Raw genomic sequence first — 16,444 nt, 5'->3', positions numbered from 1 at the left:
AAAATTTGAAAATTGATACAAGAGGATTTAAGGGTGTCCCTCAGTGTCAGAATGATTGTCTAGCATGTGTGAGACTTTGGGATTCATTCTTCCCCTAACATGCATGGACTCACATAAATGTACATGGCAAGTGCATGTGTGTGCACATACACAAAGATGATGATGATGATGATGATGATGACACAAAGGCTAAAAGATTAGGAAGTCTCTTAAGAAGTATACCTAAAACATTTATTATTAACTTATTAAACTGATTACTAAAGTGAATACTGATTTAACAAGTATTGAGTGATACAATGATAATAAGAAGACAAAGACATAAATCATAATATTTGATTTGAAATGGAACTAAATAACTTGAGAAGAGGGGAGGGGTTGGAAGTTATAGGGGAGATGACAGAAGGTATGACATTGATCAAGATGCATTATACATATAAGCTGACAAGTTTAATTGAAACCCCTTTGTACAACTTATTTAAAGATACTAAGACACTATGTCTCTGTGTATATCTAAAATAGAGAACCAGCTGCTTGTTTCTTAAATCAATCAAAAAATAGTAAAAAGAATTTTATTTAGAATTATAGAACCAACACTGCAGAGTTGAAGATAGTGGTTATCTGGGGTAGGTCCAAAAGATTTAGAGGAAGTGAGAGGACTTTTTTAGTAGTACCTGATTTTTTCCATGTATGTTAACTTTGCTACAAACAAAAATTAATGTAAAAATTATCAATGTGAAAATTTCCTGTTCTTAAGAAACAGACATTCAAGCAACAGTTACAGGAACATTTACTATATGATCTTGCAGGACAAAGGCTCCTATTTCAGTCACATGAAAAAGGCTTCTGAGAAAATGGCATATTTATAGTGGTGTCTTTCAAGGTAAAAAGAGTTAACTATCAGAGATGGGATTCTGGGTGTTTCTTCTAGCAATAGTCTAGGCATTTAAACTTATTTGTTTGTTTGTAATGCACGCTGTCTAATCTTGCCATCCTCTTGTCTTACTTATCTTCCTAAGTGTTGGAATTACAGATGTGTGCTACTTTGCCCTGATCTGCATGTAAGTTTACTTTTTTTTTGCGGACTTTCGAAATAACCATTTTATTTTGTTTACATTTTTATTATTATTATCTTTAAGTAGTAGTACAAAGAAGTTCCCACTCTACAAAACAGTGTATGAGTACAAGGTGTCTGACAACATTGTCATACATCTCTCCTAACCTATCCCTTCTCCCACTTTTTTAAAAATTGAGATTAGGTGATTACATAAATTTCACCTGTTTCACAGTATTGTGGAATACTGATACTTAAAGTCACAAACACATTTTAACCTTCACAAGGCAAATTGTCATTATCATGGTCTATAAAGTTTGTGAATTCTATGAGCTTTGACAATACAAGTTATTTCTTCCACATCAGGTGATGATTACATTTCTTTCCTTTTGCTTAGTGTAGGCTGTTCCTTCTTTCCCTCTCATTCCTCCCTTCCCATCGCTGTCTGTAAGTTTACTTTCTAAAACACAAATGATAACATTCAATAAATACACTTGTATACATACTAAATTTTTTTTACATATCTTGGAGACTGTTTCCCATAAAACATGCTTCTATTGGGTGCTGGTGGCTGACACCTGTAATGCTAGTTACTCAGGAGGCTAAGATCTGAGGATCGTGGTTTGAAGCCAGCCCAGGCAGAAAAGTCCCCATGAGACTCTTATCTCCAATTAACCACTCAAAAACCTGTACTGGAGCTGTGGTTTTGTTTTGAGCAAAAGAGCTTAGGGACAGTTCCCAGGCCCTGAGTTCAAGCATCATGACTAATGAAAAACAAAACTCCTACAAACATGCTTCCTATTAAAAATAAAAACAAAGCTGGGCCCCAGTGCTTCACATATGTAATCCTAGCTAATCAGGCGGCTGAGATCTGAGAGTTTTGGTTTGAAGCCAGCCCAGATAGGCATACCTGTGGCACTAATCTCCAATTAACTATTACAGCATTGCCCTTAAGTACAAAAGCTCAAGAACAGCACTTAGCTTTGAGTTTAAGCCCTAGGACTGGCACATGCAAAAATATCAAAGCAAAATGTTTTACATAAAAAGCTAGATAGCAGTCAAGTGCTGGTGGCTCACGCCTGTAATCTTAGCTACTCAGGAGGCTGAGATCTAAGGATCATGGTTCAAAGCCAGCCAGGGCAGGAAAGTCCAATAAACCACCAGAAAACCAGAAGTGTTGCTGTGGCTCAAGTGGTAGTGTTAGCCTTGAGCTGAAGAGCTGAGGGATAGCACCCAGGCCCAGAGTGCAAGCCCCATGACTGATCAAAAATTAACAAAAACAAAACAACAAAACAACAAAAACAGAAACAAAAAAAAACCCCTAGACAGCATAAAAGATTTAAAACAAAGTTTCTGGTCCCCCATTCCTCTATCCTACAAAAGAACATTTACATTTCCTTCTAGACCTTTTCCTGTAAAAGTAAGTAAATAAATAATATGTAAATACAATTCAACACAAGCAAAGGTAATAACACAATCTTCCAAATACTATAAAGTACTATGTAAAATAATTTGTATTTTATATCTAAAATAAAACTATGCATGATAATATACAGGGCTCAATGTATTGACACAAAACCAAACTGAACAAAGGAGTATACTTAAGGGAAGAATCCAAAAGTGTAACTCATTTGAACAACTAATGTACTGTTTGTTAAAACAAATACTAGTAAGTGGAAACATGTTTTGCGGGTAGGAAAGAGTAGAGTACAGGAATGGAGGAAGAGGGAATAAATGTAGTCATTATATTCAATACACACTATGTAAACAATAACTATGTAACTCAAGAGATAGGAAAGGAAAAAGGGGGGAGAAGCAAAGAAGGGGTGAGATTAACCAAGAAGCACTGTACTCTTGACCTAACTTATGGAAATGTAACCCCTTTGTAAAATGACTCAATAATAATGACAATAATATATTCATATTTTTTAAAGTGAAGGATTTTGTGATAAAAAAATATTAGGAAACTGCACTGCAAATCACCTTACCAACACAATCACAGCACTCGTCCCAAAGGGCCCCAAGACACAGCATACACTCTTTACAGCAGGAACAATTTCCTTCTCCAGGCCGGCACTGGCATAGTTCCTGGAAACAGGACAGATGTATCACTCTAAATTACTATGTTTAAGATTGTTTTAATCAAAAGAGCAAATCTAAAGTATTTGCACTTATAGTAATTTAGTCTTGATGTCATTTTTTAAGTCAATATCATTACAATGTCAAGTAGTTTTTTTCCCCTCTTTTGGATACATTCAGTGAACTCAGGTGCTTTTATCTTACTTTGCAACAAAACATTTATTTCATAGTCTATAACCTTGTTTTCCATATAACCTTAAGACACAACTGAGGAGAAAAAGAAAACATACTTTTCAGCTATAGAATTCATTGTTCAAACTCATCTAAGCAGAGACGTCTTGTAGTTTCTCAACATGTAAAGTGTGAATAAAAGCATCTTTTAAAAAACATTACTTGGGGTCCAGATGTAGTGATGCATACTTGTAACCTTAGCACTAGGGAAACAATCAGGAAGGAGGATGGTAAGTTCCAGACCAGTCTTGGGTATATAATGACCCTTGTCTCAAAAACACAAGAGCTGGTGATATAACTCAATTATGAGCTATCATGAACAAAGCCCTAGGTTCAATCCTTAGCTCTAGAAAAAAAAAACAAACCAAAAAGCTATTTTTAATTGACAAATGGTAAATTTAATTAATTAATGGTAAATGCTAGCTCTAACTTCAAAGTTTTAAATTTAGTCTATTTTGACATTTATTTATTTATTTATTTATTTGCACTGGCACTGGGACGTGATTCAAGGCCTGAACAAGATTACTTAGAGTGCCAGCCTTGAATGAAAAAAGCTATCACTTGAGCTACAGTTCTAGTTCTAGGGTTTTGGTGGTTAGAAATAAAAGAGTCTCACACACTTTCCTGGCTTTGAAGCAATAACCTCAGATCTCAACCTCCTAGGTAGCTAGGATCACAAGTATGAACCACCAGCATCAGGGTCTTGTGCACTTGCTCAACTTTAATGCTTACAATCTAATTGTACAATTTGAGCCATACCTTAAGACTGGTCTATTACTGGGTAACTGGAGATGGAGCTGCACAGACTTCTCTGCCTGGGCTGGCTTTGAACCACAATCTCGAGTTGAGTGTGAGCCACCAGTGAACAGCTGGAGCATAGCCACTTTTTAATTTTTTTTTTTTTTGGGTCCGATCCTGGGGCCTGAATTCTGGGCCTGGGCACTGTCCCTCAGCTCTTCAGCTCAGGGCTAGCTCTACCACTTGAGCCACAGCACCACTTCTGGCTTTTTTCTTTTTGCTTATGTGGTGCTGAGGAATTGAACCCAGGGCCTCAGGCATGCAAGGCAAGCACTCTACCACTGAGCCACCTTCCCAGCCCCATTTTTTAATTTTTATGCTTACATTAGTTTGTTTTTTTCTCTTTGCAGGGAAAGGATTTCATTGTAAAATTTCCATGTTTACAATATATTTTATTCACTCTCACTCCCTCAATTCTATCCTTTCCCAAAACAATTGCAAAAGGCTTCATAGCTGTATTTTCAGTTGATATCTATTTTCAATGTATTCATCTCCTTTCATTCTCTGTGTTAGCCCAATCCTCTCCTGCTAGCACCCACCTAAGCAAACACAAATCTTCTATCTTTTTTTTTTTTCTTTTTTTTGCCAGTCCTGGGGCTTGAAACCTGCAAGGGCCTGGGTGTTGGCCTTGAGCTACTTTTCCTCAAGGCTAGCACTCTACCACTTAAGCCACAACACCACTTCTGGCTTTTTCTGTTTAAGTGGTACAGAGGAATTGAACCCAGGACTCCATGCATGCTAGGCAAGCACTCTACCACTAAGCCACATTCCCAGCCCCCAGATTGTTTATCTTTGTATGTATCAACTGCTTTAACTGGGGTTCTTTATGCCATTTTTCATATACTTACAAATGTATTTCAAAATAAATACCTTTAACTTCCTTTTTCTCTTACCCCTCTCTCCTTTCTTCCAAAGTCTTTAGATTCATGTTCTGGTTTACTTATATATAATGATGTATATATGTGTATATGTATACATATATATGTATACACATAACATATCCATAAATATGTATGTCTTCAATATGAATAAAGAAACATACAATGTTTTGTTTTATGAGCTTGGGTTGTTTCACTCAGTTTGAAACCCTGACAGTTGCATCCATTTTCCTGCAAATGACATGATTTCAGTTTTCTTATATCCATAAATATGTGTGCCTTCAGCATGAGTAAAAAAAAACCCACAGTATTTTGTTTCTTAAACTTGGCTTGTTTCACTCAATATGATAATCCCTCCACCCCAATTGCAGCCATTTTCCTGCAAAGGACATGACTTCAGTTTTCTTTATGACTATGTAATATCTCATAGTATATATATATATATATATATATATGTATATATATATATATATATATATATATATATATAACATCTATCTGTTATTGAGAATTTTGGCTGATTTCATTGTTTAAGTATTGTGAACAATGCAGCAATAAAACAGATATGCTGGTGATGTACTAGTAAATTGATTTTTTTCCCCTTCAGATATATGCCCAATGCTGGTATGGTGGGATCATAAAGTCTGTTTTTGTCTACTGATTTCCATAATGGTTGTACTAGCTTACATTCTCACCAATAGTGTATGGGATGTTTTTCCCCATCCTCATTAGCATTTGTTGCTGTTTTTTTTTTGCTTGTTTTTTTGGTTGGTTATGGGGCTTGAACTCTGGGCCTGGGCACTGTCCCTCAGCTCTTCAGCTCAAGGTTAGCACTCTACCACTTGAGCCACAGCACCACTTTCAGCTTTTTCTGTTTATGTGGTGCCGAGTAATTGAACCCAGGGCCTCATGCATGTGAGGCAAGTACTCTACCACTGAGCCACCTTCCCAGCCCACCCATTATTATTTGTTTTCTTGATGGCTGCCATTCTGACTGGAATCTTGTCGGGAGCCCAAAAGGGAGTCTCTTAACATGATAGGCTTGACTATCTCACTGGAACATCTTGAGGCTGTTTACAGAATCTGGTGTTTTCATCCTGCCCCAAACAAACACCCGGTAGCTGCTAAAGACCACCTTTTCACACTGCCCTAAGCAAACATCCTACAGCTGCTACGGCCAATGAAAAAAGCTTCCTTATTCTAAGCATATAAATACCCCTGTGGGAAAAATAAAAATTTGCAGCTTGATCAGAATCCTTGTCTTGCTGTCATTCTTTGTGTCTCTTGTCCCTTCATTCCTTCTCGCTTAGATTCATTGCCCTCGTTGAAGTCCTGCGGGTCGGGACAACTGGTGCCCAATGTGGGACACGGGCCTCTGACTAAGGAAGGAACGCTGTCCTCCAGGAAAACTTGGCCAAGTACAGTCCGAGATTGCCTCGACAGACCCCGCCAAGAGACAGATCCAGAAGGAGAGTGGGGACGGCGCAAGGTGAGTGACCCACTATGGGACAAGCAACATCGTCACATGATCTATTTCTGTCAGACCTCAGGGAGGCCCTCAAGACACAGGGAACGTGGGTTAAGAAAAAGGATTTAGAATTATTTTTCTCATTCATAGAGGACTTGTGTCCTTGGTTCCCCTTTGAAGGAATAATAGATACAAAAAGATGGCAAAGAGTAGGAGATTGTTTAACAGATTATTATGAAATCTTTGGTTCAGAAAAGGTTCCTGCTACCACCTTTTCCTATTGGAATTTGATTAATGACATTTTAAAATGTTCTCTATTTGATAGTGGAATTTTAAAACTTGTAAAAATGGGAGAGGAGGTTCTCCAACATGCCTCTCCACCCCCCTTACTCAGTCACCCCCTACCTCAGACTAAACCCTCTACCTCAAATATTCCGCATCCCTCCTATACGCCCCCTTCCTTTTGTGGCCCAGCCCATCAAGGGCCCACTGCCCCTCCAGATCCAGATGTTTTTTCTCTCCCCCCTTTTACCTAACCTGGCCCCTTTACGTGAGTCCCTTCAACATAGGTGAGAACACATTCAACTTTTAAAAGAACTGCGGTCCCTTGATTATGAACTCCGCACACTGGCCTTGGCTGATACGCCAAAACCACCTAATAAAATTAAGGTTAGATCACGCCATCAATCAGTTCTCGCCTTTCCACTAACTCAGAGCCAGACAGATAGGACCTCAGAGGGTGAGGAGGATGAATGAGAAGAGGAGGAAAAGGAGGATGAGGAACAAGATACTGGGGATGAAGAGGAACAACCCACCCAGAGAAAAGGCCAACAAGAGTATAAGAGGCTTAGCCTTCAGTTTGTTGAAAAGCTTAAAAATGCATGTGCCCAATATGGTCCGATTGCCCCTTATACGTTAGCCTTGTTAGAAAACCAAAGTGTGCGCTGGCTCACCCCTAATGATTGGAAGTTTCTGGCCCGCGCCACCCTTAGTGGGGGTGATTTTCTTTTATGGAACTCGGACTTTAAGGAACAATGTAGAGAGACTGTGCAAAAAAATTTGGCTAAAACATCTTCAAAAACCTGGACCTATACTAAACTTTTGGGTAATGCACCCTTTGATACCAATGCTAAACAGGCGCGCTTTCCTACCGGACTTTTGGCACAAATTCAAAATGCTGGCCTTTATGCTTGGAAGAGTCTCCCTCAAAAGGGATCGGCTACTACTTCCCTGGCAAAAGTTAGACAAGGGCCAGAGGAACCCTACAGTGGGAACCCTACAGTGACTTGGTCTCGCGGCTTAACTTGGCTGCAGAAAGGCTTTTTGGGCCGAGTGAAAGTGAAAGTGTCTTTGTTAAACATCTTGCCTTTGAAAATGCTAACCCAGCATATCCAGATGTCCTCTGGCCACATAAAAACAAGGGTGACCTCTCTGAGTTCTTTAGGCTTTGTGCTGGAGTAGGGACCTCTCACGCCATGGGGCTAGCCATAGGTGCTGCTTTTACCAAGGCATTTCAAAGTTCAGTCCCCTTGCTTTGTTTTTTTTTTTTTTATTTTAATTTTAATTTTTTGTGAACACACTGTACAGAGGGGTTACAATTACATGGGCAGGTTAATGCGTACATTTCTTATCAAGCATTGCAGCCTCCTCCTTTCTTTACCCTTCACATCCCTTCCCAACCTCCCCCCCAACCCTCCCCACATCCCCCCCACCAACATCGTAAAGCTCGTTTTCGACATGACAACTTGTACTTCTCATTGTTGCAACAGGTCCACCTGTATCCTTAAACGACTTGTTTTTCCCCATCTCCTCTACAAGTTATACTGACATCAAATATAGTGAAAGCAGGGGTTATACTGTGGGGGAGGGACATACAAAGCTACAAAGAGATAATCTTATAAATGCGTTAGAAACAAATGCATGAAAGGAAAAAAACATTAAATTACATATCTAAGGGTTCATTTTCCTAACATCACATTATCTGACCTTTTCCGCTTGACTCATACATATACTAGATATTGCAAATAAGGGAAACCATGGGACCTATGTTTCTTTGGGCTTGGCTTACTTCACTTAATATAATTTTTTCCAAGTTTTTCCATTTCCTAACAAATGGGGCAATGTCATTCTTTCTGATGGAGGCATAGAATTCCATTGTGTACATATACCACATTTTCTTGATCCATTCATCTACTGAGGGGCATCTGGGCTGGTTCCATATCTTAGCTATGGTAAACAATGCTGCAATAAACATAGTTGTGCTGGTAGCTTTAGTGTGGTCTTGTTTGTAAACATTTGGGTAAATGCCCAAAAGTGGGATTGCTGGGTCATAGGGGAGCTCTATGTGAAGTCTTTTGAGGAACCTCCATACTGCTTTCCAAAGTAGTTGAACAAGTTTACATTCCCACCAACCATGAAGTAAGGTTCCCTTCTGTCCACATCCCCTCCAGCATCTGTTGTTGTTAGAGTTCTTGATTTTTGCCATTCTAACTGGAGTGAGGTGGTATCTCAATGTCGTTTTGATTTGCATTTCTTTTATGGCTAGGGAGGTTGAGTATTTCTTCATGTGTCTATTGGCCATCCTTCTTTCTTCTTCAGAGAAGTTTCTCTTTAAGTCTTTCGCCCACTTATTTATTGGGCAGTTGTTTCTTTGAGGATTTGTTGTTGGGAGATTTACTTTTTTGAGTTCCAAGTATATTTTAGATAAGAGACCCTTGTCCGTTGTATGGCTAGTGAAGATCTTCTCCCAATCTGTGGGCTTTCTATTGATCTTGCTAGCTATGTCCTTTGCCATGCAGAAGCTCTGCAACTTCATGCAATCCCATTTGTCCAACCTTTCTTTGATTTGTTGTGTTTCCGGGTCTCTATTAAGAAAATTTCAGCCTGAGCCAAGGAGACCTAGGGTTTCTCCTATTCCATCCTGTAATGTTTTCAGAGTGTCTGCTTTGACTCCGAGGTCTTTGATCCATTTGGAGTTTATTCTGGTGGAGGGTGATATATAAGGATCTAGCTTTAGTTTTCTACAAGTACTTAACCAATTTTGCCAGCACCATTTACAGAAGAGGCTGTCTTTCTTCCATTCTATTGTTTTAGCTCCCTTATCAAAGATTAGATGGCTATAGGTCTGTAGGTTCATTTCTGGGTTTTCAATTCTATTCCATTGGTCCTGAGGTCTGTTCTTATGCCAATACCAAGCTGTTTTGATTACTATGGCTTTATAGTAGAGTCTGAAATTTGGTATTGATATTCCTCCAGCAGTGTTCTTTCCGTTGAGGAGCGTTTTTGCTATTCGGGGTCTTTTATTGTTCCATATGAATTTTTGGATTGCCTCTTCTATTTCCTTGAAGAATGAGGTTGGAATTTTGATAGGTATTGCATTGAATTTGTAGATAGCCTTGAGAAGTATTGCCATTTTCACGATGTTAATCTTTCCAATTCAGGAGCATGGGAGGTTTTGCCATTTTCTAAGTTCTGTTTTAATTTCCTTTTTCAAGATTTTAAAGTTTTCATCATAGAGGTCCTTCACTTCTTTGGTTAAGTTAATTCCTAGGTATTTTATTTTTTGTGGGGCTATTACAAATGGAGTTGCTTTCCTAATTTCAGCCACACTTTTCTCATTGTTGGCATACAGAAAAGCCATAGATTTTGGGGGGTTAATTTCATACCCTGCTACTTTGCCAAAGTTTTGAATCAGCTTGAGTAATTTGGGAGTGGAGTCTATGGGATTCTTTAAATACAAGATCATGTCATCTGCAAAGAGGGAGAGTTTTATTTCTTCTTTCCCTATTTGGATCCCCTTTATGTCTGCATCTTGTCTTATTGCTGTAGCTAGGCATTCTAATACTAGATTGAAGAGAAGTGGAGAGAGTGGACATCCTTGTCTTGTTCCTGAGTTAAAGGAAATGGCTTTAGTTTTTTACCATTAAGTATAATGCTGGCTGTAGGTTTGTCATATACTGCCTTTATTGTATTGAGGAATGTTCCACGGATTCCTAATTTTTCCAAAACCTTCATCATAAAGGGGTGTTGGATCTTGTCGAATGCTTTTTCTGCATCTATTGAGATAACCATTGGTTCTTATTCTTGCTCCTGTTGATGTGATGAATATTAATTGATTTGCGTATATTGAACCAGCTTTGCATCCCTGAAATGAATCCTGTTTGATTGTGGTGTATGATTTTTTGGATGAATTCTTGAAGTCGATTGGCCAAAATTTTGTTGAGAAGTTTTGCATCAATGTTCATCAAAGAAATGGGTCTATAGTTCTCTTTCTTTGATGAGTCCCTGCCTGGTTTTGGGATGAGGGTTATGATGGCTTCATAGAATGTGTTTGGTAGTGAACTTTCTCTTTCAATTTCATTGAAGAGTTGGAGGAGTATTGGTGTGAGCTCTGCTTTGAAGGCCTTGTAAAATTCCGCTGTAAAACCATCTGGTCCTCAACTTTTCTTAGCTGGGAGGTCTTGTATTGCTTTTCCTATTTCAATGCTTGATATGGGCCTGTTAAGCTGGTTTAACTCATCTTGGTTTAGTTTTGGCATGTCAATATTTGCTAGGAAAAGGTCCATTTCTGTCAAGTTCTCAAACTTATTAGCATAAAGTTTTGAGAAGTATTCCCTTATAATGTTCTGAATCTTGGTTGTTTCTGTGGTGATGTTTCCATTCTCATCTCTGAGTTTATTTATTTGGGTGTGTTCTCTTCTTTTTCTGATAAGATTTGCTAAGGGTCTGTCAATTTTGTTAAGTTTTTCGAAGAACCAACTCTTTGTTTTGTTGATTCTTTCTATAGTTTTTTTGGATTCTAATTCATTTAATTCTGATTTAATTTTAATTATTTCTTTCTGTCTACTGGATTTGGGTTTATCTTGCTGCTCTTTTTCAAGGAGGTTTAGATGTGTCATTAAATTGTTGGTTTCAGATCTCTCCAATTTGTTGATGTAGGAGCTCAGAGCTATAAACTTGCCTCTGAGTACTGCCTTTGCTGTGTCCCAGAGGAGCTGGTAATTTGTGTGTTCATTTTTGTTGAATAGCATGAACATTTGAATTTCCTTTCTAATCTCTTCCATGACCCACTCGTGATTCAACAGTGTGTTGTTCAGCCTCCATGTGATACCGAACATTTTTTGGTGGCTTTTGGTGTTGAGTTCTAATTTTATTCCCTTGTGGTCAGAGAGAATGCAAGGTATAACTTCAATGTTTCTGAATTTACACGTTTGCTTTGTGGCCTAAAATGTGGTCTATTTTAGAAAATGTTCCATGTGCTGCTGAGAAAAACGTGTATTCTGATGCTGCTGGGTGAAATGTTCGGTAGATATCTGTTAAATCTAGTTGATCTATGCAGCTGTTTAGATCTGAAGTTTCTCTGTTGAGTTTTTGCCGAGTTGATCTATCTAGTGGGGAGAGTGGTGTGTTAAAATCCCCAACAATTAATGTCTTTGGATCTATATGGGATTTGAGGGAAAGTAGTGTTTCTTGGATAAATTTGGGTGCTCCATTGTTTGGGGAGTAGATATTTAGAATTGTAATATCCTCCTGAAGGCCCTTGCTTTAATTGTAAACAACCTGGTCACTTTGCACGTGAATGTCCCTTCGGCAAACAAAGCCAAGGGGCAATGCCCTCCCAAGCTACAGGTAGACAACTCCCTGTCATTCTTTGTCTTTTAGATCAAGAACAAGGGGCCCCAAGGTGGCTGCCAGACCGCTTGATAAAACAGGTGAATGGCATACCACAACCCAGGGGAAACCCCCATCCCCCTCCAGGATGATGCCTTTTCTCTTACAGATTCAGCTAGAACTCCAGACATGGACTTTCCTGTTTGAATTTATTAGATACCACATTAATCTCTTGGCTTCTAAGCCCATACAGGTTCATCACCATCGCCTTGATATGGCTGACCATGGCATTGAGATCTAGGATTTACCCCAGGCTTTTAATTAGTGTTTTGCCATGAGCTTGTTCCAGTGGGACCCCCCCTTCCTTTTTCTCATTTAGAAAACCCTTCTCCTTATTCATAACTCCTGACCATTCAACGGGCAAGACCTATTGCGCCCTTGCCATAAGGGATAGGTTCGCCCCTCCTCCTATAGGCCCCTCGGCTTGGGGGAGGATGCACCTATGGGAGGAAGAAAAAATGCTCAAGTCAAGGGTGCAGGTAAGACTGCAGGGGGATGGATCCGTGAGATCCCAAAACCCAAGACCCCTGAGTGGCAAGCTCTGGTGCATGACGGTTGGCATGCATACCCACAAGCCGTTTCCTCAAAAAACATGCCAAGGCCTGTAAAATTCCCCTCCCCGAGTGAGGACGCTCACTTGGGAGCGGAGAAAAACACTGGGCCCTCAGAGGAACAGAGCCTCTGTCACCCCCTTAAAAAGAGCAGCCAACAATTGATGGTCAATTTTCTAAATAAGAAAGGGGGAGATGTCGGGAGCCCAAAAGGGAGTCTCTCAACATGATAGGCTTGACTATCTCACTGGAACATCTTGAGGCTGTTTACAGAATCTGGTGTTTTCATCCTGCCCCAAACAAACACCCAGTAGGGGCTAAAGACCACCTTTTCACACTGCCCTAAGCAAACATCGTACAGCTGCTACGGCCAATGAGAAAAGCTTCCTTATTCTAAGCATATAAGTACCCCTGTGGGAAAAATAAAAATTTGCAGCTTGATCAGAATCCTTGTCTTGCTGTCATTCTTTGTGTCTCTTGTCCCTTCATTCCTTCTCGCTTAGGTTCAATGCCCTCGTTGAAGTCCTGTGCGTCGGGACACTGTCCCTCAGCTCTTCAGCTCAAGGTTAGCGCTCTACCACTTGAGCCACAGCACCACTTTCAGCCTTTTCTGTTTATGTGGTGCCGAGTAATCGAACCCAGGGCCTCATGCATGTGAGGCAAGTACTCTACCACTGAGCCACCTTCCCAGCCCACCCATTATTATTTGTTTTCTTGATGGCTGCCATTCTGACTAGAATCTTAGTATGGTTTTGGTTTGCATTTCCTTATGGCTAAAGACATTTCTTTATGTGTCTATTGTTACTCACATTTCTTTTTGAGAGAATTTTCTATTCAGTTTGTTTTCCCATTTATTAATTGGATTATTTATATTTCTGTTGTTTTAATATTTTAAGTTCTTTGTGTATTCTGCATATAAATTTTTTATCTGTTGTATAGCTGGAAAAGATTCTCTCTTATTCCCTGGGTTGTCATTTGATTCTGCTTTTCATTTCTTTTTGCTGTGCAGAAAGTCTTATTTGTGGTAAGCATTAACTTAACCAAGAAATTGGAAGACTGCTACAAGGAAAACTAAAAAAATCAGGACAGAAATTAAGAAGACTTCAGAAGATGCAGACTTACTATCCTCATGGATTGGCAGAATTAATATTGTGAAAATAGCCTTAACTGCCAAAAACAACTATACCTTCAATGCAATACTCATCCCAATATTATTCCTAACAGAATTAGAAAATCAGTCCAAAAATTCATATGTAGTCATAAAAGATTCTGGAAAAAAAGCACTGGTAGAGATATCAAAATACCAAATTTCATATTACACTATAGATAGTAATGAAGAAACAAAGATATTAACAATGATCCTGCTTCTTAAACAGAAAATACAGGTTTTTCCACTAGCACTGTTCCTGCATATTAGAATCAGGGTAATTAGAATGATATATGCTCTAGGTATTAAGTATTATACTAGATATTACTAAAGGTTGTTGATAAAATGATTCAAGATTTATAATTGAAAAAAATTAAAAACTTAAATTTATTCTTTGTGGCTATTCTCTATTAACAAGAATGCCTAAAGAGTACTTGGCAAGCTACTTATAAAGGTTAAATAAAATGAATACCTACCAGGAAGAAAAGTTTTTGTTTAATCATAATAATTTAGTAAGTATAATAATTTAGTAAGTAAACAATAATTTAAAATGTATCTTACTACATTTGTATTAGAGAACATCTAAACTATAACAAAATTATAATTTTTGACTGTCAGCAGATACAAATTTTCTAAACTAGTCAATTTTAGAGAAAAACCTACTATATAATTAACATCTTTATATTCTATGCAAATAAAAAGCATAGAAAAAATCTTATCTAAAACTAAGGCTTACCAGCTAGTATGCTTTGCATGTATTACTAAATTTCCAGGCCAGAGAAGTAAGTTAATAACTTGGGAAAGAATATTATTTATGTTCTAATGATCAATTATCAGTATCAATTATTGATATTCCTTGTTGCCAAGAGCAGAGATACTTCTTAGCCCTTTTGTAAAACAAGGAAACATCACTGACCTAACAGTGTTGTCTTGTAAAGGCACAGGTGACTTGGATTTGCTTTTAACTCATCCCAGAAGATGGATTCTTATTTGCTTGCTCATAAAGAGGGATGGATACTGTTAGATTTTCCATTACAGGTTATGGCCCCCAAATGAATTAATTAATACTGAGTTTAAGACCAGCCTAGGAGCTGGGTGCCAGTGGCTCACACCTGTAATCCTGGCTACTCAGGAGGCTGAAATCTGAGGATGTGGCTCAAAACCAGCCCAGGAAAGTCCACGAGACTCTTCTCTCCAATTAACCACCAGAAAACTGGAAGTAGTGCTGTAGCTCAAGTGGTAGAACACTCATCTTGAGCTAAATAGCTGAGGGACAGCACCCAGGCCCAGAGTTCTAGCCTCATGTCCCACCAAAAAACAACAAAAAACAAAATGGACCAGCCTAAGATACACAGTAACAGCCTCTCATTTAAAAAAAAGCGGGGGGGGGGGGGGGCTGGGAAGATGGCTCAGTGGTAGAGTGCTTGCCTTGCATGCATGAGGCCCTGTGTTCGATTCCTTAGCACCACACATAAGCAGAAAAAGCCTAAGTGGTGCTGTGGCTCAAGTGGTAGAGCTCTTGCCTTGAGCTGAAGAGCTGAAGGACAGTACTCAGGCCCAGAGTTCAGGCCCCACGATGACCAACAACAACAAAAAAAGCTTTGTAAGATCAGGGAATCTCTCATCTCACTTCATTAAAAAAAAATCAGTATGGAATACTACAAGTTTTTTTCATTATTTTTAAAATTTAGAATAAACCTGAATTGAAAAGCACAAATCTAAGTGTTGGTATTAAAGATTAATTCTAACTCTGAAAAAGCATTTCTCTATTTGATTTTTAAGCTAAAATAGCTTTAGTAAACTAACAAACTTTTCTTTTACAAAGAAATACGTTGGCAAAAATGACAAAACACACAAGTTTATATAAACAACATAATTATGAAAAATCACCTTAATAAGCTGAGTGCTAGTAGCTCATATATGTAATCCTAGCTACTCAGCAGGATGAGATCTGTGATTCATGATTCGAAGCCAATCCGGGCAGGAAAGACTGAGAGACTCTTATCTCCAATTAATCACCAAAAAGCCAGAAGTGGAGCTGTGGCTCAAGTGTTAGAGCACCAGTCTTGAGTGAAAGAGCTAAGAGGCAGTGCTCAGATCCTGAATCCAAGTCCCAGTACTGGTGTGTATGTACACACACACACACACACACACACACACACTTACTTAAATATGAACTAAGTTTAGAAGGACTATAGAAAAGTTTTAACAGTCTGCATAATAGGATATAATAACTGAGTACTCTATATACTATGTCATGTCTGAATTTTAGAGTAGAAATTATTTTATTTTTTATTGATAATTTGAAAAGATCTTTACTAGCTGTGCATCAGACAAGGGCCTCATTTCTAAAATATATTTAGAGCTCAAAAAGTTAAGCCCCCCCCCAAATAAACCCTCAAAAACTCAACAACCCAATCAATAAATGGGCTAAAGACTTGACTTTTAAGAAGAAGTAGTAAGAATGGCTAATAGACACATGAAGAGATATTCAACATCTCTTACCATAAAAGAAATGAAAATCAAAACATCATTGAGATTCTACTTCACTCCATTGTCAAGAAAACTAAC

The 16,444-nt window shown here is 38.5% G+C and overlaps 1 protein-coding gene across 1 annotated transcript in view; it reads right to left on the bottom strand.

The window, feature by feature from the left end:
* The window catches only part of Twsg1 (twisted gastrulation BMP signaling modulator 1), a 55,773-nt gene that overhangs the window by 19,430 nt on the left and 19,899 nt on the right, over nt 1-16,444 (bottom strand). The window contains exon 3 of the mRNA XM_042683694.1: nt 3,040-3,139. Within this exon, the coding sequence (XP_042539628.1) occupies nt 3,040-3,139 (100 nt within the window). The remainder of the gene's footprint in view (nt 1-3,039; nt 3,140-16,444) is intronic.

Source organism: Dipodomys spectabilis, unplaced genomic scaffold, assembly GCF_019054845.1.
Source record: "Dipodomys spectabilis isolate Male_0828 unplaced genomic scaffold, ASM1905484v1 ptg000083l, whole genome shotgun sequence".
Taxonomy (NCBI): Eukaryota; Metazoa; Chordata; class Mammalia; order Rodentia; family Heteromyidae; genus Dipodomys; species Dipodomys spectabilis.
Note: the sequence above shows the minus strand (reverse complement) of the source record. Positions and strands in the feature narration are given on the sequence as shown.